General features: G+C 48.8%; 1 protein-coding gene across 3 annotated transcripts in view; it reads left to right on the top strand.

The window, feature by feature from the left end:
- UBE3C (ubiquitin protein ligase E3C) overlaps nt 1-27,270 on the top strand; it is a 74,348-nt gene that overhangs the window by 17,360 nt on the left and 29,718 nt on the right. For 2 of the 3 annotated variants that reach the window (XM_039837048.1, XM_039837030.1), the window contains exons 3-14: nt 660-734; nt 1,205-1,351; nt 2,735-2,850; nt 3,489-3,646; nt 4,322-4,475; nt 4,885-5,105; nt 5,590-5,744; nt 7,952-8,139; nt 14,790-14,876; nt 19,061-19,218; nt 20,187-20,419; nt 26,191-26,295. In XM_039837048.1, coding sequence (XP_039692982.1) covers nt 660-734; nt 1,205-1,351; nt 2,735-2,850; nt 3,489-3,646; nt 4,322-4,475; nt 4,885-5,105; nt 5,590-5,744; nt 7,952-8,139; nt 14,790-14,876; nt 19,061-19,218; nt 20,187-20,419; nt 26,191-26,295 — 1,797 coding nt within the window. The remainder of the gene's footprint in view (nt 1-659; nt 735-1,204; nt 1,352-2,734; nt 2,851-3,488; nt 3,647-4,321; nt 4,476-4,884; nt 5,106-5,589; nt 5,745-7,951; nt 8,140-14,789; nt 14,877-19,060; nt 19,219-20,186; nt 20,420-26,190; nt 26,296-27,270) is intronic. The other variant, XM_039837040.1, reaches the window with a different exon arrangement.

Raw genomic sequence — 27,270 nt, 5'->3', positions numbered from 1 at the left:
AGTTTTCTGCTTCGAAACAAGAAAGTGACCTTTAAAATAGATGTTTGGGGTGCCTTTAGTCTTTTTAAATTTAAAACTCAAACTTACAAACAATCTTACCGTGTCGGTGGGATTGTGAAATGGTGTAGCCATGCCGGAAAATAGCCAGGCGGTTCCTCAGATGTTAATTATCCAAGAGAAATGGAAACCGTCTGTCCACGCAAAACCTGGAGCGTGCGCGTCCATGCAGCGTAGTTCCCAATGGCCCGCGTGTTCATGAGCTAAATAAACGGGGAAACAAAACGCGGGTCACCCGCACAGTGGGGCGGGAAGCGGCCATGAACAGGAGCGAAGGACAGACACATGACATGATGTGGAGGAGCTTTAAAACCATCCTGCCGAGGGGGAGGAGCCGCGTGTCCTGTGACTGTCACACGAAGTGTCCGGAGCAGGTGGTTCTGTGCGGGCAGAAAACTGAACCGCTGTCGGGGGCAGGGGGCGTTCCGAAGACGCGTGGTGGGGGCACCGCGCAGGGCGAGTGTCGTGGAAACTGGTGAACGGTGCACTTCACAGTGAACGTTGTGGTGTGTGAACTATACACTAGTGATTTTCTAAAAGTCTTTACTATCTGAATGTCATTTTCATGGGTTCTGACTGTTTTCTCCTCTGTCCGTTTTTAGGAAGAAAGGCGAAGATTGAAAAATGCAATAATTATCCAGTCATTTATTCGAGGCTATCGAGACAGGAAACAGCAAGTAAGTTTATTAGCTGAGAAGAGATTAGAAAGGCACGTGAGAGCTTATTTTAAGTTATAGCCTTGGACTCTTCCAAGTGGGACCCATTTTGTATGTATTTTCGTACACCTGTTTAGTGAAAGTTAATGTCGATAATAGTATTCCTTCCAGTAATTAATTTTATTACTGTATATTTACGTGAAAATTCATAGGCGAGTTTGAGGTTATTTTTAAACAACACAGTACAAACGTAGGCCAAACTGCAGCTAAAGACGGAACTAGAAGGAAGTGGTGGGAGGCTTTCAGTGGGCGTTTAGGGGTGCTTTGGTGCGTTCCAGGTTTTTGTCGTCGTTTAAGCCCTTACTGGTAACTCCGCGTAAGGGCACCTTCCTGGGCTGCGCCCCGCCTCCTGTTCAAACGTTTGCTGTGCGTTTAGACCATGACGACGTGTGCGTGTGTACTTGCTGATTTGCGTTTTGTTTTGTTTTCAGTATTCCATCCAAAGAAGTGCATTCGATCGCTGTGCCCACCTGTCACAGTCTGGTGGCACTTCTTCCATCGCTAATGCTCCCAACCTCACCCTCTTGGTGAGGCAGCTTCTGTTTTTCTACAAACCGAGTGAAGACTCAAAACGTTTGGTGAGTGTCAGCGACGTTTCGGCTTATCCTTGTTTACATACTTGCCAGCTTTTTAAAACGTGGTGTCCTAGCCCTCCAGTCTGTCCCCGCTTCGTGAGCGTTCCCTCAGCCTGTCATAATCGGTCATCTTTGCGGTAATGCGTTTGCAAGCACAATAATACGTTGAGCCATCTACCATGTCCCCATGATGGTCACCAACACCTGGTTTCCACCGAGCCTTCCTTTGGTCATTGTGAAGCCCGTCCTAAATCTTAGAGCCTGTTATCTGTCAGGCTTTAATAGGAACCTCTAAAACGTAGGACCTCTCTCTTCAAATATCCAAAATATAGTTGGATCACTCAAAAACTGTATAGGGTTCTGCCGTTATCAGTGATGAGGAGAAGTCCGTCTTAGTGGTGGGGACGTAGACAGATGCATCGATGCATAGTGAGGACAGAGGAACACTGTCGCTCCCCTGGTGTTGGCTTTAAGTCCCAGCATTTCCTTTTGAGTCGAGCGGGCTGGAACGTGAGCTAGAGCCAGTTGAGAGAGGCAGGCAGGTGCTCTCCGCGCCCTGCGGGCTTCCTCGAGGGCAGGCCCTTTCCGCTTTGCGTCTGACGTCGATGCGAGAATCAGAGCAAGAATCCCCTGCTTTTTGGAGCAGTCCGCGCCCGTTCTTGTGCTCTCGACGAACCCTGTAGATTGGAAGATCACCCAGGAGCACAGACATGGGGTGCCGTAGGGGCTGTTGGGCGTTTGTCTGCTAGAGCATCTCTGGCGGCAGCTGGAAGGGGGCACCCGGGGCGAACATCCGCAGTCTGCTCCGGTTGGGAGCAGATCAGAGCAGATGGCTCGTGTGCAGTTTCGAAAATGCCAAACAGCATGAAATGCCATCGAACTTGGCTGATAGAACAGAAGCGACCCTGAGTGTTTATTCAGTTTCAAACACAAATGCAACAGTAAATTAGCCATAGGTGGGGCGAGCCTCCCGCCGGCCCTCCAGCTCCCTGACCCTAGCCTGGCCGTGCCCACCGCCTTCTCCCATAGCCCTTCCAAGGCGCTGTGCAGAGTAAAAAGGAGAAACAGAGGCCTCTGGAACTCACGGTTAGTATTCTGTTTCCCGTACAGTTTTATTATGGATTGCCGATTTTTGCAAATGAACCGTTTTGTTTCAGATTTATATGAGTCTTAAGTGTACTTTTTTTAGTAATAAATTTAGTGATTTAGCTTAGGACTGATCTGCCATCTTAAGATGTAAAATCTAAAATATGTATAAGATGTACTACTTATATTCTGATTAGTTTTAAGTATTTACCACCTAAGGAAATTTGAAACGTTACGTGTTTTAGTAGACAGTGACCTTTTTATGGATTGAGAATTACTTTGTACGTTTTGCTGTTTCAGATATGGATGTATCAGAACTTAATTAAACACAGCTCTGTGTTCGTCCGGCAGTTGGATGGGTCCGAGAGACTTACATGCTTGTTCCAGATAAAGAGACTGATGAGCCTCTGTTGCAGGTGAACATCGCAGTCGGCAGCTTGAATAAAGTGTGGCTGCCACTTTCGTTGTCTGCGGGAGCACCTTTCGGTTTTCGTTGTCTGAGACAGAGGTTTTCCTCTTTTTCCTTTTGAGACTGTGCGATATCCCTCGTATTGCACTTTTCGCCGCTGGCGATTCTGGCCTGTAGAAGTTAAAAAACGTAGGTTTAAATACCTTCCCACGATATTTTCTCTCAAGCACGCCCTGGGGTTCTCTGGTGGCGCGGCAGCCGTCCTGGTGACTGGTGAACGTCTCGGCCCGGTGACAGGACTCCCGCTGAGCGAGCGGTGCCGTTCTCCCGGGCTCTCTGCCGAATCGCAGGCTCTTCACACTCAGGCCTGTTGCTGAGTTCTAGTCATGATTGACGCGTGAACTTAAAAATAAGTCACTTCCACGCCTTTCTTGGATTCAGTTTGTAAAAGAGCCCATTTAAGTGGTGTGAGCTATAGGACCTGAATGAAAGCGCGAGGTAGCATCTTTACCATTTAAGAAAAATTGCTATCTGCACAGTTGCGAAATTTTCAAATAATTCTGAGCACAGTGCGTGACGGTGGTTTGAGGAAACTTGGTGGTCTGCCATCCAGTGAGTGTGTGGGTGCTTTCTTCATTTTCACAGGTTGCTGCAGAACTGTGGCGACGACAGTTTGAATGTTGCACTTCCCATGAGAATGCTTGAGGTGTTTTCATCTGAGAACACTTACTCACCTGTCTTACAAGATGCTAGCTCTGTGGTGTCAGTGATTGAACAGATTTTGCACTACATGATTCAAAATGGTAAGTAGCAGGCGGGGTCGGAGCTGTGGGGAGGCAGAGATGCTCCCAGGGACCGCTGGGCTCAGGCACCCACCCACCCACAGTCTACCCCACTGGCCACATGTGGGACAACCCGAGTGTCCGGGAGGGTGACCGCAGCAACAGATCAACATAGAGCATTGTGTTTACGTCCATGAAGACAGCAAGATATATATTTTTAAATCACAAAATTAATTCAACACTTGGAGGCTGCTCAAGAGAGAAATTTTAAAAATCACGATGTTTGGGCTTTGCTTACTTGGACCCTGATTCAAACAAACTAGTTAAATAAAATTTATAACGTGAGACGATTGGAGATTAAATACCGGCCAGATATATTTGTGATATTAAGGAGTTACTATTTATTTTAGCTGTAGTAATGGTGTTTTTAAGAAACACAAAGTCCTTGTCTTTGATGACACGCTGAAATGGTTTGCTTCCAGATGAGCGGAGGGTGGGCGGGCAACTGGCTGCGGTGATCACCGATGCTGGGTGATGGCACATGGAGCTATACACTGTCCAGGCTGCTTGTGCTACCGTTCGACGTGTTCCTTAATAAAACGTTGAAGGAGGTTTATTAAAAGCATTTAAAAACTGATGTTTTTCCCCTCATTATAAGGTACCAAATTTTAAATACATGTTTTTCCTTTCCTTTAGGGTATTATAGAGCTCTCTATTTGTTAATTAACAGCAAGCTTCCATCAAGTATTGAATATTCCGATTTATCTCGAGTTCCTATAGCAAAAATTTTGCTAGAGAATGTTCTAAAACCATTGCACTTTACTTACAACTCCTGTCCAGAAGGCGCAAGGTGAGAACGGGGTAATTTTCTTATTTTGTAATTTCGCAAGATCTGTACCAATGACTGTGACAGGGCGCTGTCTTAAACAACAGACTCGAAAGCCAAACTTTTACTTTATTCCTGTGACTCAGTGTAAAGAAAAATGTGCTTTGTCCACGAGACCTGCACCCTCATGTAAATTTATAATTCTGGAGACCTGGGTATTTTCCTGCTTTCTAGTAGCCGTGGAAAGATACCCTAATGTGGCAGTGTTCTCGTCACAGGGAAGACAAAGCGAAGTTCATTTCGGGGTGTCCTGGTTGGTAGCGAACACTCGGCTTTGCTTGATTTAGAAGGGCAGTTCGCAAGTTGACGTTCGTCAGTGGTTTTGGGAACGTCGAGTTCTGGTTCGTTAAACGCTTGCTTTCTCCCTTTCTAGGCGGCAGGTTTTCGCGGCCTTCACGGAGGAGTTCCTGGCCGCGCCTTTCACAGACCAGACCTTCCGCTTCCTCATCCCCGCGTTAGCAGACGCACAGGCCGCCTTCCCCTACGAGCCCTTTCTGAGCGCGCTGCTGTCGCGGGAGGGCGGAAGTTCAGGGGCAGGCGGGGGCGCCCCGTGGCTTTTCTACTTTGTCCTGACCGTCGGTGAAAACCACTTGGGTACGAAGCGCGCCACATTCTGCCTGAACTCACGCGTAGGTAGCGGGCAGCTCAGTCAGGAAAGGCAGCGCAGTGCTGGGTGTCATGCTGCCGGCGCAGCCTCTGGCTGGGGACTTCTTGGGAGGGTGTGTTTGTCGGGGGCTGTGTCCTAGACGGTGTCCCTGGGGAAGTTCTGGGCAGGGTAAAAACCTCCCATTTCGATGCTTGTCATGAGGCCACACCGACTCAGAAGAATTTTGGCATCGAACAGGAGAACTCTAGTGTGGGGCCGTCGTCACCTGTCATGCAAAACCCCTCATGTGCCCGTTGGAGAATTGCAGCGTCTTCCCCTAAGGTGTTTTAACACGTGCATCACACGTGAAGCGTGAGGATGTTAATAAGTTTTTTCGTCAGAAATGCCTCAGTATAAGACACACGATGCTGGAGCTTCCCAGCGTCTTTCTGGTCGCTGTCGGTAACTCTCGTGCTTGGCTGTCGTACACAGGGACCCTCTCCGAGGAAGGACTGCTCGTGTACTTAAGAGTGCTGCAGACCTTCCTTCCTCAGCTCCCGGTCTCGCCTGCCAGTACGAGCTGTCAGGACTCAGCCAGTGACTCTGAGGACGAGAGCGAAGGGACAGACAAGCAGATGAGCGCTCCAGTAAGCCCCGTGGGCCCGCGCGTCAGTGGGCGGGCGGCAGTGTGGACGGCCTCCCGCGACTCCAGGCCGTTTTGAACTCTGCGTGCATCTGTTTTTAAGGGCAGAGTGCTCCCGGAGCGCGCTCAGTGAAGCGCTCCAGCCACGCAGGTGCAGTCGCCTCACCCCGCCGCCGCCACGCCCCTTCCCTAGGGACGCCTGCCGTGCAGGCCCGTCCTGCAGACCTCTTCCTGTACATGGGAGCAGTGTTTAGGGAGACGCAGGGTGCGCTGTTTGTTTCTCGTGCACGATAGGGTCTTAGTGTATATTAACGTAATTATCACTCAGGAAATATCCCTTCGAAGTGAAGGGGTCGGGCGAAAAGGCGATGGTCCTGCTTCTCAGGGAGCACACGTGCCGTGTGCCAGGCACGATTCTGTCTTCTAAAGGACGTTTCTGATGCTGGCTTTGTCGAGATACACTTTCCCATAAAGTTCACCCTTCTGAGCGATGTGCAGCACACGTGAGTGGTTTTTCAGTGGAGTACAAACCAGTGCGCGGCCACCAGCACCGTCTACCTTCAGAACATCTCAGCGTCCCAGAAGGAGCCAGACCCGCTAGCACCACCTCCCTTGTCCCCAGCCCCCAGGACTGAGGACACGGTTACGCTCCTTCTCGCCCTCTCTTGCGAACGCCAAGTAACATCTTTTGTTCGTTTTTGCCACATTTACAGGTGCTAAATGTTACGATTCACTTTAAATTTAAGGTGCATTGTCACATTTATCTCTAAGTCTCCCTCTCCCATTTCCTTCCTAGTATTGTTCACTGTGTATTTTCAAGGGATAAGAAGTCCTCTCTCTCTCTCTCTCTTTCTCTCTCTCTCTCTCTCTCGCCCTCTCTCCCCCACCCCTTACACACACACACACACACACACACACAGACACACATGATGTGTCTCACTCAAGCGGTACATCTGCTGGCCCCTTCCCTCGTGCGGTTGAATGGCTGGAGGTGAGCCCCCGATGGGTCTTCGGTGCCTCGTTAGGCAGGTGAGGTCAGCTGGCCGGCCGGAAGTCTGGTCTCAGGAAAGGGGGAGCAGACTGGTCCAGCAGAGGACGGTTAATCACGAAGGCGAGAACTGAGGGTTCGGTGGATGCTGGAATTGCAGCATCTGTCAGAACTCAGAACCGTGCACCAAAAAGTGAATTTTATTGTACGGTCAAAGAAGTGGGATCTGTAGGTAGAATGTAGATAAAAGTTTTGTTTTTAAAAGACAGTTTTTGTACACAATGTAATTTGTGTCACATGAGGAAGGGGCGTAGGCCATTTGCTGGGGACGCCCCGGGAAGCCCGTCCTTGCTGTGGGCACACTCGGAACAAAAGTGAGCGCGTAGGCTTGCTCTTGATTGCACTTCTGACATTTAAAAAGTGCGCTTTGATGTCTTGTTATTTATGTAGTCCTTGTTATGACATCTTTAAGTGCATCTGATTGAAAGATTCAGTGTGGCACATAGAATTTATTTTATCTCTGATAGTGTTTTATTACAAATTACATAAATTATATCCATCTGGGCCTCCACATAGTACAATCACCAATACCCAATGTCACGTACCAATTCATACTTACACATCTAGGTACGTGTATGAAAAACGTGTATATCTTTGATTAATACCACAAATAGGTAAACTGCATAGAGCATTAACTCAGGCTTTATTCAGTGAGTCAGGTCTAGAAAAATTAAGACATAAAATAATAGGTTTATGTATTTATTTCATTTGGTTGTCTTTAAATACATTCTTTAATAGTCTGTTTTGCTTAAACTGTTATCTCAAATAATTTTAAGTGGAAATTCCATCAGTGATAATATATTTTCACACATGTATGCTGAGTACACTGTAGTCCAAAAAATATGAAATACATTTTTCTTAAGATGCAAATACTGAAAATACGGCCACATCAATGGGCAGAAGAAGCTGAATGTTCGCCGACCCGTGCCATGCCGGGCTCGCCGGCGCCTGATACCCATCGCGCCCGCGGCTCTGGGGCCCCTGTTACTCGGGTGGGTGGAGCGGTACAGGTATCGAGAGGCTCGTCGTGCTGTGGATAAGTGTTGGATAATGCCTATCTCGTATTTCCACTTGAGGAAAAGTAAGATTTTATATGTGTTCGTAGCGTAGAGTGCGTTCTAATGGCACATCGTTAAGGAGACTCATTTGTCTGGGCGTTTTAGGAGGACGGCCGGCTGTCAATACCATACGTAACAGAGGAGTGTCTGAGAAAGCTGGATACGAAGCAGCAGACCAGCACCCTGTTAGACCTGGTGTGGAGGGACTCCGCGGGCCAGGAGGCCTTCACTCTGGTGGCCGCCGTCTGCCACACCCTCATGGTGCAGCATCGGGTGATGGTGCCCAAAGCCAGGCAAGTCCGCTTGGGGTGCCGGCGCGGGGGCACGCCTTCCTCCCCTGTCCCCGCTTCGGTCTCCGTCTGCACCGTCTTCTCCGTTCTTCCCTCATAGGACGTGCCGTAGAATGTTCTGCTGTCCACGCACTTGGTGGAAAATGCAAGTTTGTTTTTCTTTCCCGAACCAACTGTCATGAGTCCTTTTCCTGGCCGTGAGTCTCTGAAGCGCCCTGTGTGTAAGACGTTAACAAATGACAGAAGCTCATTTTTCTGTAACGTCTTAGGAATGAGAGCAGTTTGGTTCTAACCTCCCACTTTAAGAGGCGGACTCATGCCTGCCCTGACAGCACCAGCACGTGGCGTCTTTCTCACAGTTCTCGCTGTCAGGTTGCCGCGACAGCTTACTCTGGCGCTCTGACAGTTTTGTTTTTCAAAAGTTTGAAGAAACTTTTGAGACGGAAAAGCAAGTTAACGTGGCTTATTTATGCTTAGATATTTGCGATGATAATCTTGAACTATTTTTTTCCCTCTATTTTGAATGTCAGTTTAGTGATTTCTTGGAACTTTAACAGAAAAATATTAAATAGAGCTCAGTGCAGAAATATGTAGTGATTCTACTAGGAACAGAGGGACCGGCGTTAGAGGCCACCTGCTGCCAGGCCCTGTCAGTAAGTAGCTCCTGCATTGTCATATGACTTAGGGTCACCCCAGAGGGTCCACTTTGGTTTTATAAAATGCTAGCCCCTGACATGAAAAGAGCTGTTTCTTGTGTTAGGAAAGTGTCCTTCGGAATGAGCTGTGTGTGGGAACATGTCATCAGCCGAAGCCGCCTTGTCAACACGGACACAGCCCGCTAAGTGGGTGCTGTCTGAGCTGACCCGCGTTTATTGCTGTTGGAGGAAGTGAGATGCCGTGAGCTGCGACCCTCCTGGCGATTAGCTCCTGGTAACTGGTTGCCTCAGAGCAGGATGTGGGATCTGAGGGTCCGAGCCCGCACTAGTTGGGACACTCGCTTTTACTGTCGCGCAGAGTGCACCGCGAGTAGTTGCTGGGGAGCGATGGCTGTATCTCCATGCGCCGCTGCCCTGGTCTGCGCCCAGCGCGCCGCCGAGGAGCTGTGTGCAGCCTGCTTTGTGGGGGCGGCGCCCGTTTCCTCTGCGAGCTGCTTGCGGGGCTTCGTTATGGCCTAAGTCTGTTAGGCTTAAGTGTTTAGAATGTTTTCTAGCTCATGAATGAGCTAATAGGCTTGCTTTAACCGGTGTAGTTTTTAACTGCTTTCAACTTTTGTTTAAAACACGATTAGTAGATTCCTGGCCGAGAGCTCACGCCCGAGTCCCCCGGGCTCCTGTCGTCCCTCTTCTTGTCCCGGTGGAGATTTGCCATTGTACTTTGTGTCTAGCGGTGATCGTCAGCTGCTTAGTCCTTTTTTGCTCGGTCGGTCTCTGGGTGAGCTGTCCCATACAAGTGGATCCAGCCACTTCCCACAGTCCACAGGGCTGTGCTCGGACCCCTCACGCCTCCTGCGGCCGAACTCGGCACCTCCCCGTGCGCTGCGGGAGCTGCTGTGCAGGGCCGCTACTAGTGGACCACGAAATTCAAGCGCAAGCCCCGTTCCTCGGCTCCACCGGCCGCGTTTCCCGTGCCCAGCAGTCACGTGTGGCCCGTGGCTCAGAGTGGTTTCGCCATCTCAGGAGGCTGTGGGACACGTGCGGCCCTGGTGCCGGGCCAGCATCTGGGTCCGCATCCGGGCCTGCCTCGGTAGCGCCCCCTGCTTGTGGCCCCTGCAGTCTGCGAGCGCTGCTCTTTGCGTGCCGTGCTTTGCTAGACTGAATCGTCAGAACGGAACCCCACTTCCTGCATCCTCCTGTTTAAACATCTGCCAGTGGGTCCCCTTTGCTTTCAGGGGAGCACGCCCCGTGGCTGGCTGGCTCGTGGAAGCTGCCCTTATGGCCATTCGCTTACCTCTGACTTCATTTCTAGCCACAAAACACGCTTAGCCTCGGCCGTGCCGCGCGCCTGCGTTTCCTGGATCCCGCCGTGCTGCTGCTGCTGTTGCTGTCTCGTCCCTCTCCTTTGCCTGTGCCGGTCTCTGTCCAGGGGTGTCTTCCTGCTGCTTGTCCGTCTTGGCTGAGCTGTCCATCACTCATGCTCAGGTCGCCGTCTCTCAGAAGCCTCCCGCATTTGTACTGTGACGCGTCCCCTCTAACGCCTGCTCCAGGGGCATTTTCGTTTTATGGCAGCTGTTCCATTCGGAGTGTTCATTTGTAAGGAGTTGGGTTTATGGGTAAGGTGGGTAAATGGGCATATTCTTGGGGCCGTGGCTGTTTTGTTCTATTAATATCTACAAACTTTGAAACAGAATTTCAAGGGCAGTGTTTTAGGGATCAGCAAGGTTGACATTACAGTTTGCCTATAGTTTTCTTGCAAATGCATCCAATCCTAAGGCTTCACAGATCAGTTTTGTTGCAACACATTCTTGCGTTTTCTACCAAAAGCGGCTGGAATGAGTCAGCTTGACTGCATGTTATCAAGCATCGTGATTTAGACTCGTGTCCTGAAAGCAGATGGCACCCCCGCCCCCCACCCCCGTTTCTCAGCGTGCTCGGCCCCGGGCCGCAGGGCCGTGTCCTCCGTGGTCCACACGGAGCCTGGAGCCCCTCACAGACGTGTCCATGGGCGGAAGTGCACGCTCGTGTCGCGTGTGCAGTGCAGTTACAAACCGCTCACGCTTTTGTAAGCAGGTTTTCATAGTATTTTTGAAAAATATTGAGGGCGTATGTAAGAGAGAAACAAATTTGTTTTTTTAACCTGTAATTTCACATTTACTTTTTATTATCGGTCACATTTTATGTATAACCAATGGATTTAATCAACTATTGATTCACGTTAAAATTCCATTCTGTTAGGTCAAATAAAATTCGCGAGCTTTTTAATATTTCAACACAATGATTTTTTTATTAAATCTCTTTTGAAATCATATGTAGATGATAAATTGGCAGCAGTTATTGGTAGACACATCAAAACAATAAAGCAGGCTAGCTTTAGTCACATTAAGCAGTGTAGTCTGTAGTGAGTGTCGAAACAAGAGAATTTTGTAAACACTCGCGAATGGTAGGTAATTGATCACAGGGCAGACAGGTGACGCGGAGGGTCGCGCGGGGAGGCTGTGGGGAGGCCGTGGGGAGCGTCCGCTGCTCCGTTTTCAGGGCAGTGCTAGGAAAACGGTACCGGGCCTCGGGGGGCCTCGGGGAGCGTTGCGGCAGCAGCAGCGGGGCCGCCTTCCCATTTAGTTCACTCTGGCCTGAGAGAGAGTGCGTTTGCGTCTGTTCGTGTTAAATGAAGGAAGTGAGTTGTCAGGAGAAAGGGAACCGTGTTTGAACTGGCTTGGGTTCTAGCGCAGGGCCGTTCATCTGACACAGCCATGCCTAATGCTTCTCTTCCGTCCTCAGTGCCTGGTTTGCCAGGGAAGAAAAATTTTTTGGCAGGTCGCCTCCAACTGAAATGTGTCTTGAAGTTTTTATTATCATTAAGGAAATTTAGAATTTATTTTTAATCTTGCATTATCTCAGAGGTGAAATGTATTTTAATATTGCAATTTAATATCGCTTTTGCCAATAAAGTGATGCTTTGAGTAGGAAAACGCAAAGTGTGACGTTTGTACTTGTGTGCTACAAGATTGGGGGTGTCTCTGGGTGGCTGACTTATACTTCTTTCACCTGTGACAGCTTTACATACAGCGTAGAGCTGAGAACACCTTGCTGTTGTGACCCCTACTGTCTGTGTGAGCTGGTGTCGTCCACTGTGTTCTCTTTAATAACTTGAATTGTCTCTGCAGACAGCTGGCTGGAATTTATGACCTGAGTTGAAAGTGTCGCCCTTTACTAATTAACTCATAGGGTTGTCTTAGCTAAATAAAACTTAATGGCTAATTTTTAATGTATCCCAATATATGTAAAGAATGTCACTTTCTCTAATTGAAAAATAAAAATTGAAAAAAAAAAAGAAACATAGTACCAAAGAAAAGAAAATGTCCTTTCTTTCTCTTTTAGCAGGAAAACCCCAAACTAAACCATCAGTAATTTATAAAAATGTTTAAGAGTTTATTTTATTGTTGTCTGTTGAGTGATTTAGGAAATATAATTGTTTCAAAGTTAACTTGATATATAACTTTTGAAATGTGTAACCATTAAAATGGTGTTTCAGATATATATGGAAAGATGTTAATTATAATTTTTTGTGAGAAAATGTTATAAGAGAATATATTGAGAGAACCCGTTTTGTTTACCCGCGTACACAGTATTTGTAAGATTGATACCAAAGCTCTAACTCTCAGTGTTTCTGGGAAGGTTGGGTGAAATGTTGCTAGTTTTCTTTTGCCTTGTGGTGTCGTTGTTGTTAAGAAAAACAAAGGAAACACCTTTTGAAAAGACATAGTTTTTCAGGTTTTCGAGGTGCTCAATATTAGTATTTATATTGAACGCAGTTTTGAGGAATCTTGCTATCAGTAACATTATACTAGATAATTTTTAAAAAGAACTCAGTTTCTTCACCAAAGAGAAATAAGGCCAGGAAATACTAGCCTTCCAGAGTTTGTTTATGTTGAAAGTTCATGTTTTTCATAGCTTTTTTCTTATTCTTTTTTTGATCGTTTGGGTATCTGTTATAGCATATAAAACTTCATAAAGAAAATCAAAACTTTGACACTCTATTTATATATTTGGTTTACGGTGAGCGTTTTGAATACTTCAGGGATGGGGCGTGTATCACCACTTCTCGACGTAGCTCTGGTCCTCAGCAGGATGGCCTCGCCTGCAGTGGATTCTAGGTGGCCGTTTGCATGGACAGCGGTGAGGCCGGTTCAGCGTGCTTGACAGCACGGGTCATTTGCTTTGCTTCTGTAATTTACTGTGTCATTACCATTTTTCATTATGCCAATAGAGTTTTTAAAACTGTCTCCACCTAGTTTTGAGATTCAGCTAGTTGGCTTTCCTGTGAGTTGGTGTAGTGTTGTTACCTCTTTGTCATCGTGCGTACTTGTGACAGACAGCACGCTTTATGTGGAGTCCTACGTGTGAGCTGGGAAAGACCTTAGACTTGATGTCCAGCCCTTCGTCTCCTAAGGAAAGCAGACTGCTTTTGGCCCACGGACGTTTGAAGAGTGGCTGGGCTGAATGATCTAGATCCTTTTTAGCCCGAGATGTCATGATTCTGGGTAAAAGTTACGTCCTTTACACTCTCACTGGTTTTTATGATTGTGCTTTTAATGCCATTTGGACACCTGAGGCTGCTCCACCTGCGATGACATTGGTCTCTCCGCACTCGGAAGATGCTGACCCCGAGGGACGGTCCCATCTTTTGGATTGAAAACACTCGGTGGAGCAAGTTTGAGATTTTTTTTATTGAAAAGTGACTTATTTCTCTAAACCCTCTCTATTTCTCTTCCACTACGGGCATTTAAGTTAATACACTTCTCACAAGATTTAGTCTATTAAAATATTTTATACTCTACTCCGTACAGTGTTTACAGTAAGTCCCGCCATGACTCCATAGAGAGTTGTGGGTGCACACTACATCCAGTTACGGTTACAGCCATTTCTCAGGAAATCTGAGGGGCCCCGGGCCGTGGTCCCCTCGTCGAGGGGCGGGGGAGCCCTCTGTGCTCAGCAGCCTCGGTGTCTGCTTGCTCTGCCGCCGGCTGGCTCTGCCGTCCTGGAGCCAGACTGCACTGTAGCCTCCGCACCCCAGCCGAAGTGTGGCGGACCGGACGACATGTGGGTTTTAATGGTCCCCACGTGGCACGTCGCATGCCCCACCCCCGGCCCTCCCTGACGCGCGCCGATCCCACCGCGGAGACCGACGCCCCCGCCTGCTCCCTGAGCCCCGCGGTGGCGCCTCCTCCCTGTTCTGCGCCACGGGAAGTCCGCGCACGCGTTTTCCCTCGGTGCCGCTCCCACCGCCCTAACCTTGATCGCTGTGCCTTAGTCTCATCCGTGAAGTGTGAGGTTTGACTGCTGCGCTTCTAAACGTGCTTCATGCGAATTTTCTTTCTGATTATAAAATTGTGACTACCGAGTACATCCTGTTACAAAAATGCAGTGTCCTGCATAGGGCTAATTTAAGTGGTCCACAAGGTTCTTTAGTTTCTAAGTCAAATCGATATTATACAGAAGGCAGTTTTAACCTTTAAAACATATTTTTAGGTTTAAATTATTTTTAGATGTTAACATTTTGAAAAACAATTTTGTGTGTGTGTTTCAAGAACGATGGCATAAAACCAGTCACTGAACACTTAGACGTTTTACAGAGGTCTTTCAGTAGTGATGATATCAGCCACCGTGATGTCACAGTGTGTTCATTTAGGGCGGCTTGTCCCAGCGGGGAGCACACTCACCTTGCGCTGGCCAACAGCCCGTCTCCCGAGGGGCGGACCTCGGAGCCCCAGCCCGGCCGTCCGCACTCTGGGGCGGTCGACGGATTCCAGAGACGGTTGGTTCTCGGTGACCCTCATTCACCAGGCAGCCTGTCGTGGGAAGCTCTGTTGTGGGAAGTGTGCTCTCTGTGGTGGTGACGCGGGTGTTTCTCAGATTGTCCCTGATCCTCGGGGCACCGCTTTTTGGAGAACCGCGTTGAACGAGTGTTCGCTTACTCTTGTTTCCCGTTCCTTTCAGGCTTCTCTACAGCTTAGCCTTCAATGCCAGGTTTCTGAGGCATCTCTGGTTTCTCATATCTTCAATGACCACACGGATGATCACAGGGTACGTACGTGTCACATGGACTTACAGATTGAGCTTAAAACATGGAAAATGGCAAGCTAATAAAAAATGCTGTAAGAAGGTATTTTTCAATGCTACTTAGATATAGCTTATTTCATATTAGAAGATAGTTCTACTGGTCTCGATTTCATAAGAAAAAATTAATGCCAATTATATATATAATTATGTATATTAAGGATGTGGATTTATCTAAGGGTTAATTTGTCTTATAAATCTTAGACATTTTTTGAAAACGAGACTTGAAATTTCTTTGCTCTACAAGCATTAAAGATATCAGACATTGTAGGTAGAAGTAGGTTTCAAATCCTTTACGTTGAAATGATATTTTTCTTATCTGACTCTTTCTGTAACTCGAAGGCTAGAATCTTTAACGTGCAGGTTTCAGTGGAACGTGGAGTAAGTGGGGAATTTCACATTCGCGGTAAGCTGCCTTAGCCCGTCACCATGCCGAGTCCCCCTGTCGGGGACCGCAGCGACACCCCCCGCCCCCGCACTGTGCCTCGGAAAGACGGAGTCGACTCAGGTTGTCGCTGGAGACTGAACTTCCACACGCGCGGCACGTGGCGCTGCCCGCGCTGGACGTGTCGGCGGCCCTCGCCGTGCGCTGCCGGCCTCGCCCGCTTTGGCGCAAGGGCGCGGCTCAGGTTCAGCGCAGAGCTTCGGGAGGAGGAGTGCTGCTTTTTGTTTTGTTTCGTTTTTTGTCTTTTGGGCGGACTAGACAAAAAGTTGAAGGGAGGAGTTTTTGTGGTGCGGGCGGGGCGTTCGGCGTTCCAGTGTGCCCTCATGTTGTCTGCAGTCCCGCTTGGTCTGTGCCCCGTAGATGCTGCTGACAAGTCCTTTGCTGGGGTTTGCGGCTCTCGAGCTTCTCCGTGGGCGTCAAGGGAGCGACGACCACGTTTTAGCGCCCCGCGTCAGCCGCGGTCAGCCCTGTGTCAGGTCCTCCGTACAGAGTTACTCTTATGATAGAGGGGGTGTCTCTTTGTTGATAGCATTACTTTGAGTTACTTTCATGCTTTTTTCTTTTAATTTTAATGCATCTTAAGTGAGCAAAGGGAGTTTTTAGTGGTACCATTGCAACTGGTAAAACTCAGAAAGGCTGAGTGATTCGCCGTGTACGCGCGGGGAAGGCGCAGAAGTAGAGAGACGAGAGAAACCGAGCAGTGTTCTTCACAGCTCCTCCTTTTCGGATTGAGATGCAGGGCTATTAGGTGTGTTTTGGTTTGGTTTTGGTACATTTTAGCTGCTTATGGCCATGTCCGCCTTGGCTTTCAGGAGTGACAGGTTTGTTTGAGGCAGGAGACTGGGCCTCACCGGGACAGGAAATTGGCATTGACCTGTAGTGTCTCAGCTTAGCGACAGAGCTCTGCCTGATGATTGCTTCCTTGTTTATGGCATTTGTCTCTGGGCGAGGAAATGGAGTCGTGGTGTGTGAAAGAAAAACGAGGTGACCTTAATTACTTTAAATTATTAGTATTATTTAATAAATTGGCAAAGTCACGCACATTTTTTAAAAACTCATTTCTTAAAAGCTCATGTGAGAATTTGAAGTGTTTTTTTACTTATTTAATTTATTAAAATAAAGTCCCTCAAGAAACTTAGAGTATATTCATCAACCCCCATGTACATCTCATCGTATTGACCGTTGGAATAAAATGCCTGATTTTTCTGAAAATGGCATTGAGTTTAATCTGAAAATAGTTTTACGGCCAGACACACACAGCCAGGACCTCTCAGCTTTAGTGGGCATGGGGGCGGGCCCCCAGGTCTGAGCCTAGGGCCTGCAGCCAGACAGGCTCCCGGGTGACTGGGCTGCAGGCGGAGATGAACCCCATGACCAGCCAGCCGGCTTCTCTCTTCCCTGAGACTGTGCTTTACCAAACCTAACGCGAGGGCCCTCTGCCCGTGCCACCAGCGTGCAGCGAGCGGCGCGTCTGTCCCCGACCCGGAGGCTGGCATGGCCCTCGGGGCCTGTCACTCAGCAGGCTGTGGTGGCAGTGTAGCGCCCGCTTCTCCCTGCGTCTACACCGGTAGTGCTCTCCAGTGTTTGGGACAGGCGTGTGCTCAGCACGGCTCCGGGGCGGAGGGCACCCCCTGGGCTGGGGAGTAGCAGGGGCCAGGGGCCACCGGGCCTCGTCGGTGCGTCTGCCCCGGCCGGCTCTCCTGTCATCAGTCAGTGTCTCTTTCATTACGGTGAGTTATGGACTTTTGATTTGCACGTAAGTCTTTGAGACAGACCTATTTTCAGAGGGACATTTGAGTCAATGTCTATGGCAGAAAGAGCGGCCAGCAGAGGATCAGGACTGACCTTTCATTTCTGTCCCAGCTGAGGGAGCAGGCGCACGCCTGACCCTCCGTGCCAGTCACATTTGCCACTAGAATGAGGGTGATGAATGCCTTCGCGGGCCTCCCAGGGGCTGCAGGAGAACGAGTGAGCTCAGGCCAGGAGCTGCCCTCGTCCCTTCTAGGGGACGGGAGGAGTTTCAGCGTGCTGGCGGGTGCGGGCCTAACCGCGGTGGTGGCGACGGGGACGATTGCGAGCACAGGCATTCCGGACTGCAGTAACAGCAGACAGCTAGCTGGCGCGTCACTCTGGGAGCTAGCACAGCGGCCGACAGCTGGTCTGTCACTCTGGTAGCTGCAAGAGATGCTTTCTTCACGTCGCAGCCGGTTGACGCGGCGTCTTGCGTCCAGTCCAGGTGGATGCACCTGGACGGTAGTAGTGGTTCATCAGTCACATCCGTCACTTTTGTAATCCGCGTTTAGGGGCAAGGTTTCCCAAGGACCCACCCTTCCTTTCATTAACGTCTACAAAGCGTGTGACGTTAAACAGTTTCCCCCGTGCATCGGAAAGTGTCACTGTGGGTGGCCCTGTGCTCAGCTTGGTGGGGAGTGACTCGGGAGGTAGGAGGGGACTCCTGTCTTTGCCACCGGGCAGGTAAGGAAGCCAGCGCCGCCCAGTTAAGTGGCCCTGCGCCTCCACATGCAAAGCTTTTTTCTGTCACCTCAGCTTTGGCAGGGGAGTGGGACATTTGTACTTTGTCCCTTTGTGCCTGTCCTCACTGCGTTCCTATGTTGGCCAAACCCTTCATTCTGGAATTCATTGGCCATGGCGCTCAGTGCTGCCTGCACGTGCGAGCGAGGCGCGCCCAGGCGGCCAGGACGATGGCCGGAGCGTGCCTCTCAGCGGGAACAGAGTCCACCTGGGTCCCGGCCGACGGCACAGCTCCCCACGGAGACCCTGAAGCCCCCGGGGTTCAGCCAAACTCAGCAGAGCCACGCCGGGCCTCGCCTCTGCCGAGCTCGCGCTCGTGGAACTTTCGGCAGTGCTGGGTGGCAGGTCACGTCTCACCTCCTGTGTATTTGTGGCCTTGTGGAGCTAGAGGTTCGGGGTGTGTGCGTGAAGGAAGGGGAGGGGGGACCTTGCCACAGCATTGCCAGCCCAGGACTGACCTGCCGTGCTGCAGGGCGCCGCAGGGCATGCCGTGTGGGAAGAGCTCGCGACCCTCTGCGAGCTGAGTGTCCGCATTCGACCTGAGGGAGGGGAACGGGTTCCAAGTGGGAGGGAAGACGGAGGGGGTCACGGCTCCTGACGGGTGCGTGAGCCCACAGAGCCTGCAGAGGACCGCCCCACGTCAGAGCGGCCCTGGCTGGGGGGTGTGCAGGGACGGGCTGGGGGACACACCTGGATGGTAGACCGAGGCCCAGCGTAGAACGGGGCACCTGGTTCCTGAAGGTCCGTACTTGGGCATGACGTTCAGCTGCTTCGAACGTCCCTGGGTATAGTGGCTGGATGAGCGTCTCACGCGGCCAGGGCGGTCTGCATCGGAGGGCATGCTTCTCAGCACCGAGGCCACGCCGTGTCCTTGGCAGTGACCTTGCTCCCTGAACCTCGCTCCATAGGGCCAGCCCTGGGCCACGGCGCGCCCTCAGCAGCTGAACTCACCCTGTTACCGAGGGCATTCGCGGGGAGTGCTGGGTCGGTGCCGTTTTTTGTTATTTATTAACCTATGTTGTTAGAGTGACTTTACTTTCCCTTTAAGTGGATTCATTGCTAACGTAAATGTGATTTTCCATGATTATATTTGCCTGATGTTATGTCTTAATTTGTTCCCAAACTAAAACTCATCTTGAAATCCTGGTTTTTCTCTCCCTTTCCCCAATCCAAGGTCTGTGGTGCCGCTGCTGCAGGTGATATCAAGGGGGTCCCCCATGTCGTTCGAAGATTCCGCTCGCATCATCCCACTCTTTTACCTTTTTAGCTCCTTGTTTAGTCATTCACTGATTTCCATACATGATAACGAATTCTTCGGCGATCCCATAGAAGGTAAGAGGTTTTTTTTTAATGAATAATATTTTTTTATTTTCCAGTTATTTTTGGCATACAATACTATAATGGTGTCAGGCACACAGCATAGTGATTAGACATCTCTGTAACTCACACAGCGATCACCCCAGTGCGTCTGCGTAGTTACTACAAGATTCTCAGCTGCGTTCCTCATGCCGTGCTTTCTGTCCCCGTGACTGTCTCGTAGCTCCCAGTTTGTGCTTCTTAATCCCTCACCCCCGTTTCACTGACTCCCCCAACCCCCCTCCCATTTGTCACCTTCAGAATGTCCTCCATGTATCCAGAAGTTTGTTCTGTTTGTTCGTTTGGTTCTCTGGATTCCGCATATGTGACAGTCACATGGCCGTCGTCTCCCCGGTCTGACCCCCTCCACTCGCACACGACCCTCCAGGTCCGTCATGAACTATCTGTTCCTGTCCCCTTACCTGTAGTCTCCGTGTCTGTTCATCGGAAGCGTGAGTCTCTTGTAGGCAGCCTATGGAGGGGTCTTGTTTTTGTATCCGTTGAGCCACCCTGCCTTTTCATTGGAGCACTTAATTCTTTTTAATTTGAAGTACTTTGTACTTTTGATTTGATCGATATGTAGTTATTGCCATTCTTTAGACTCTGGATACGTATTTTTCTTCTTAAAGAAGTCCCTCTAGCATTTCCTGTCGTGCTGGCCTGGTGCCGATGAGCTCCTTTAGCTTTTTCTTGTCTGGGAAGCTCTTCATCTGTCCTTTGCTTCTAAATGCCAGCTTTGCTGGGTGGAGTCATCTTGGTTGTAGGTCCTGGGTTTTCATTACTTTGAATATTTTATGTTAAGTAGAAGGTAAGAATTTTGAGGAATCAGTTTGTCACTGGCCCCATGGCCTGTTTTCATAGATGCTAGAAAGGTTTTAAGACTTTTGGTGTGTATTGAGAAGTTTTTAAAAAGTTATGATAGAAAATTGGATCATGTTTTCCAGTTGTAGGTCAAAGACAATCATCCATGATGCCTTTTACTTTAGAGGAGCTAGTGATGCTGTCACGATGCCTTCGCGACGCATGCTTAGGGATCATCAAGCTGGCTTACCCGGAAACGAAGCCGGAAGTCCGAGAAGAATATGTCACCGCATTCCAGAGCGTTGGAGTTACTACTAGTTCTGAAATGCAGCAGTGTATACAGATGGAGCAGAAACGATGGATTCAGCTATTTAAGGTATAGAGTTTACATGTTTTTTGTTTACTGAGGTCAAAGAATGTGTAAATGTGTTTCGATTTGACTCATTTCAGAAGCATAGAAATACAGGTTTGCTTCAGGCGTAATTTTTAATTTACGAAACTTTTAAATTTAGAAAAGTCATTTTCATTTTACGTTTGCTTTCTTTTAAAACCTTGTTTTTGCCTTGTTTCATGCATCTTTAATAATTGCCCTAAGTACTGTCAGTGACAAGGTAACATCTAAATAAAATCTTTAAAATATTTTTATTTTTCATTAAAAGATCTCTTACAGACTTAAAAATCTTATAAGCAATTGATTAACAAAGGCGGACTAAGCTCATCAATTTAATGCAAGTTGAATATAAATTATTTCAGATGTCTTCATTTTTAACCGTGCGGGATGAGAAGTTAGGGGTCGCCGTGTCTGCAGTGTTGGCAGGAAACCACCGCCACTGAGAATAGAACTGTTGGGGCGGAAAAAAAAAGAATAAGGTGCCTGACTTCCCGTGAAATTTCTGCAGCAAACACAGCTCGTCAGCTAAAATCGCTCATTAAGGGAGTGAGAGCAGAAGAAACGCATTTTCCAAATTGAGCGCTAGATTTACAGTCCGCTTAGTGCTGGCGACCTCTCCACACTAATGTTCAGTCCGAGTCATCAGCTGTCCCTTTAGGTCTTTCATCACTGCTTTTGTCAAGCTATCTATTTAATTGAAAGAAGTTAATTGAATGAAAATGATCAACTAAGCTTGTATTAATATTGCTAATGGAACGTCCTTCTTGGCCACGCTCGGAGAAAGATGCCAGACTAGACTTTAGGAAAGGCCCATTAGCGCTCGCTCCTAACCCGCCGGGCTAATTACAGCCTGCCCGTTCGCCCCGCGCGTGCGCGCAGCCTGCCCGGCACGGCCTGCCTGGTCTCGGCGCGTTTCCCTCCTGGGCGCGGGCGTTAGCGGCGCCGACAGTCACTGATGTGATCGCGCTGAATGCAGTGCGGATGCGTCACCGAATCTGTAATTTGTGCAGATCGACGTGATACGTGTTCGCACAATTAATTTTAATTACTGATCTCTGTAATCCTAAGTAAGCTTTGAAGGTCACGCGTTGAGCCCTTAGTATGTTTTTTCTTAAAGATGGACAGTTTTGCACCTTTTGTGAAAATAAGTTACAAATAAGCTATCTCACCCATTTAAAACCTATGATTCCTATGTAAGCTTTTCCTGGATATGTGTGTTATGGTAGCACGTGGTTTTTTAAAAAGTATTTAATTAAAATAAACTCTGAGATCTTTGTTAGTAAATCTTTCCATTATGTAGGATACTAGGTATTATGTACAGTATCAGATAATTTTATTATTTTATAGTACCTATTGAGAATTTAATTATTTTCACCTGACAGGCTTATCTTTAGAACCTAGAAATCTGTGAATTTAATAACACTACATATTTTCCCCTTGACCCTGTTTTATTTTACTTACTCGTTAAATAGAAATTTTGTACTGAATTTTTTTCTTACGCCTCAGAGTATTCGTTACCACTTGATTCAGGATTGCAGGGTCTTAAGAGTTAGGGTGAGAGTTCACTTTTTTGGGGTATACGATTGTTTTAGGTCAGACCTGCGTTTATAACAGAATTGTGTGAAGACAGTTTTTTTTTTTTTTAAACAGAATTCCTGTTGTTTGAAAGAAAATTTTTATACAACCTGTTAATGAGCTGAGCCATAAAAATAAGGGTGAGAAATCAAGGCATAGTCTTTCAGTAGAAAAGGGTTCAGCCGTTATTAGTTTTTCTTCAGAGCAAAGATTATCTTTAATGTGAAATAAGAATTACCCTCTGGGGTTACTGTGTCCCAGACGCTGCTCTGAGAATCACATGTGTCCGTTCCCTTGCTGCGGGCGCTCTGTGAGGGGGACACCGTAATGGCCTCCACCTCACAGGTGGGGCCGTGTGGCCAGCAGGTGGAGTTGCCACGTTGGACCTCGGCTGCGCCTCTGCGTCCCTTCTGGAAATTCCACGGCTAGAATAAAGGGGTAGCATTTTTTATTTATCTCAGCGCCAAATCTGAGTTGAAGAATTCAAGGTAGAGTCAACCAGAGAGGGTAAAAGCATTTGCCAGTGACTTCCTGCCTTCCGTGGATTCTGACAGAATTGCAAATGATGAGACCTGACTCTTTCGGCCACCGGCCATTTTCATTTTTCAGTCCTGTGCTGGTCCTCTCGAACTAATTTCTGTGAGAGGCTCTGCTGGCTGGCCACAGAACAGCGAATTTAAGTGGATAGAGTCATCTTTCTTTGTCACTGTAAGAATCGAGGTCAGTTTCTGAGGCCTGCATTGACACTGCTAAAACAGTTTGTGCATTTATCAAATTTATAAACTCCTCTGGACGTGTAATTTACAGCTATAATCGCTTTAGCCCTGTGAGGAGATAGCTCCTGTGTGGCACAGCACGCCTGTACAGCCACCACACTGATGCGGAGGGGCGTCCTGCGCCTCCCTCGTCCGTGCGGCCGTCTGCACAGAGCGCGCTGCGCCACGGGGGGATCCCCCGTCTGGTGGCCCCTGGTGGTCTTCAGGTTCAAAAAGACTTTTTAAAAAGTTGAGTCAGAGCAACGGCAGGACCTGAACTCGCCGCTAACACACCTCGTCCCTGTTGGCGGTGGCCGAGCGCCTCAGGCCGGCCAGCGGGCCCTTCGCGCCGCTGGGCCGCGCCACGCCCTCTTCCGTCTCTTTAGGGGGTTCGTCTGTGTTCTTGACTGTGAAGTGAAACGGAAGTGCGCTGGGGAGCATGGGTCTGTAACACGTGGTGGCCGAGGGCTGCGGAGCACTTGGCCAGCCGTCTGTCGATCTAGTTTAAAATCGTTTTTCCAGTTTTCCTTTCCTTTCACAGTCAAGTCAGCGTCTGCCGTCTCTCAACGGTTCCTCTGTAAACTGCTTTCTCGGTGCTCAGCGTTCGTATAGCAGTTGGGTTCGTAATGCTGCAAACGGATGCAGAGCAGAGGAGTGTGTTGAAGGCATTTCGACATCACAAAACGGGCCCAGTTAAATTTTCATGGTATCCTAAAATTTCTGTGTTCTTCAAAACTTAGAAGAAAACTGGTTCTAATGAAGGTCATGTTCCCAGTTGGATTTAAGCATGAGATTCGACGTTTCTAGAAAAGTATTTTGGACTGGGTCCAGAGCTAGTATTGCCAGAGTTAGCAAATAAAAACGTGTCATCTCGTTAAATTTGAATTTCAGATTTTTTTTTAAGTGTAAATATTTCATACGCAGTAGTTGGGACATACACTTTTTAAAAAGCAATATTTGAGACATACTTACACTTTGAATAAAGCAATATTTGGGACGCATTAATACTAAAAATTATTTGACGTTTATGTGCAGATTTAACTAGGTGTCCTAACATGGAGTTAGAACAGGTAGTCCTGTGCGGGGCTCCCGCTTGAGTTCCGTTACTGTCACCTTTGGTTTGCTAAGATGCGCTCGTCCACAGTGACTGCGGTCTCAGCAACCCTTCCTCCACACACCTTCTCGGCCTGGATCACCGTTCCGTCTTCTCTCTCCATTCTCCCCCCACCTCTTTTTTTTTTCTTTTTTGAGAGGATCAATAATACAGGACATAAGTAGTATGTGATTACTTATTTTTTCATATTTGGAATGCAAAAAAAAAAAGAGATGCCCTGTGTTGAAACGTTTTAATGTTTAATTTCACTGTAACTTAAAAGAACGTGAGTTATGGCACTCGCTGCCTCATAGCTTAACGGTGCTTGTGACCTACGTGAGCACAGGTTGCGTGGAGTCGCACGCCAGGAGGGGGATGGCATTCTGTGTTCCAGGCGTGGGCAGCCCTGGCCCTGCCCCTGGCGTGCCCCGGAGCACCTTGCTCTTCCTCCGTACCCCCAGGCTTCCACCACTGTCCAGCAGGGACGATAACTTCACGGGCCTGGTAGGTGGATAATGGACGCGGGTAATGAACAGGTGCCGTCAGCAGAAGCCTGAACTCAGTGAGCAGTCGTGGAGCAGTGCGGGTGAGGTTCAGCATGGCGTCTGTAACACGAGAATCTCTAAAATGCCAGTATCACTGATTACAAAAAGAGGAGGCGGGACATTCTGTCACACAGAAAGCGGCGTGTGTCGCTTCTTCGTGGTGTGCCCTGTAGGGACCGTCCTGAGCTTGTCCCAGGCCAGCATGGCACTCGCAGTGTAGCTCACTAAGGCTTCGTCTCCTGGAGAGCCAGGCTGGGGGACTTCCAGGGACCATGCTGTGGGGACCAGCAGCCACCTACGCAGAATCAGGACTCGGCCGTTCCTGCTGTCATCAGGCCCTGCGAGTGCGTCATTGAGCCTGTGCAGCCCCGGCACGGTCACCGTGGTGTTAGGACAGGCATTTGAAATGCCGTGACTAGGTGGCGAGAGACATCTGTCAGTTCCAAGTTGCGTCCCACATCTGAGAGGTTTTACTATGGCAGTTGGTGGCCACACCGCTCGAGGACCACTTTCTGCCCATGGGCAAGTCGTCCCAGCGACGTCCACGTGGTGGTGGCCTGAGCCATCAGCCACAGACCCCTTTTCAGCCACTGTTGGCGGGCACAGTTTTCGCATTTGGATGCCGGGCTTGCGTGTCCTACGGGAGCACTTGCGTCCCTGCTTATACCACTCCTAACCTGGGGTTTGAAAGGGATGTCTCGGTCACAGTGGAGATTGTGCAGGCTCGCCTGTCCAGGGGCTGTGTTTGGAAACTGTCGCATTACCCTAATTTTCTTATTCCCATCCAGATTATGTTTTATCCTAACTCCTTACCTGAATTACATTGTACTTAGTTCGAGGCAGGGTGTACAAAGCCTGGCTCACTTTCTTGAAGACGCCATCATAATCTTAATTTATTATGTAATGATTGTCAGATTGACTCCTGGTTGTACAGGTTTAAAGCTTTAGATTTATGATTTCATGTTAGTTTATCTTTGTTTATTACAAAATACACTTCTATTTAATATAGAACTACGAGTCTTTTTAAGTAGACAGTGCCGCTGGAGCTTTTTAATCACAGTTATAAACTTGACTGTCCTGTGTTGGTCCCAAGGCGGTCAGTGCGTGCCTCCCAGGTCTCCAGCAGTTGGTTGGGGTCTGTCGTGTCAGTAGGGGGCTCACATCACAGCCGGAGAGGGACCCGTGCTCGTGGGGAGAGGATGGGGACGGTTGCGCTGTGGTGAGCAGGCGGTTGGGTGGGCTGGAGCCACGGGGCTTCACGACAGAAGTCGGACCGGGTCAGTGCAGCGTCACCGAGGGAAATGGTGACCTCGCTTTTCTTACTGGAGGTGTAAAAGACGTGTCTAGGATACTCCCCCCAGCACCTTGATGCAGTGTTTTTCAGAAACATGAGAAGTGGTGTTTACCTTGGGAAGAAGGGCCGTGAGGTTGCTGTGTTTGGACGTGTCCTTCACTGCGGCTCACGTGAGCAGGTGCACTTCTAACTGGTGCTTTGGAACCTCGTTCCTGCCTCCCTGGCAGCTTTTAAAGACCAGCCTCTGCCCATATCTGTGCTGACTTCTCTCTTTGTGGGCAGATAGCTGGCTGCTTTGTGCTTAAGACTTGTTCACATGGTCACAGAGTGAGACCCTTTCCCGTGGGCCACCAGTGGTCTGGGCCAGGTCTTGAGAGCTGGGGCCCACATGCTGTCGGGCATTTTGGTGAAGAGGCACACCATGTCCTTGGACTTCCGGCTGGTGGCCATTACCGAGCTCGTTGGTGTGACGTGGTCCTCTTCTTCCTCTGCAGGTTATCACCAACCTAGTGAAAATGCTGAAGTCCAGAGACACAAGGAGAAATTTTTGTCCTCCAAATCACTGGCTGTCGGAACAAGAAGATATTAAAGCAGATAAGGTGTTACTGAAAGATCTTTTTAACGTTCTTTCATTAAGCATATTTTTCAGCTTTGGTCTTGCTAGGGAAAAGAATAAATACTTTAAAAATGTTTAATTTATTATTTATTCTGTAACTAAGTATTAACAGAGTCAAGGATTAAGGAGGTAAACTTTAACATTTTAACTTCTAAATCACAGAATATATAGCAACATCGTTGACCAAAATATGCATCGTGAGTTCATTATTAATTTTAATTTGCTTTTTAAGCACAAATTAATTAGAAGCCTGATGATTCTTTTTTGCAGTTGAAAAATATTTTGCTTTTATTAGTATTACTCGTTTATATTCAGCACTTAAAAGAAGTGGAGTTTACCCTTGATTTTCTAAAGGAGCGAAGCTGACTTTTGTTTGTCAGAAAAAGGCACGACTGGCTGCCTTTCAGAATCTTGGGGTTGGGGGCAGAGTGGAGGCCCACAGAGGAGACGAGATTCCAGAAGCATCAGCACAGACAGGTGCTGGAGGGCGGTTTCAGAAGCACTGCCGTGTTCGCACGAGCTGTCTTATCTTCAAGCGTGTGGCTTCGCGCTCTGCTCACCGACGCGGTGGAGACACCGTGGCGGGTCCTGTACAGGGGACACCTCCCTGCACAGCGTTTCCACCAAAAAGAAGCCGTCGCTGGCACAAGGTTGCTTCCAGGTCCGGAGGAAGCGCACACACGGGGGTCGTGGAGCGCGCTGTCGCTGGGAGCAGGGCAGCCCTGGGCCCTCATGGAGGGTCTCACCAGGCCCACCGCCAGCCATGTCTGGTCTGCAAGTCATAATGGGACCAAAAGAAGAGGACGTCATCGTCCGTTTGTGTAGGAGGCAGAGGAGTGGCCTCGTTTTGACGTCATCGTGCACCCAGCCTGCGTGTCCTGGCCGCACAGCTGGTGACGTGATGTCCTGCTCCACGCGGACGTGCTCCAGCCGGCAGCACGAAGGAGGGCCTTCTGAG

This window comes from Pteropus medius, unplaced genomic scaffold (genome assembly GCF_902729225.1).
Source record: "Pteropus medius unplaced genomic scaffold, Ma_sr-lr_union100, whole genome shotgun sequence".
NCBI lineage: Eukaryota > Metazoa > Chordata > Mammalia > Chiroptera > Pteropodidae > Pteropus > Pteropus medius.
This window is presented reverse-complemented; position numbering and strand designations above follow the sequence as displayed.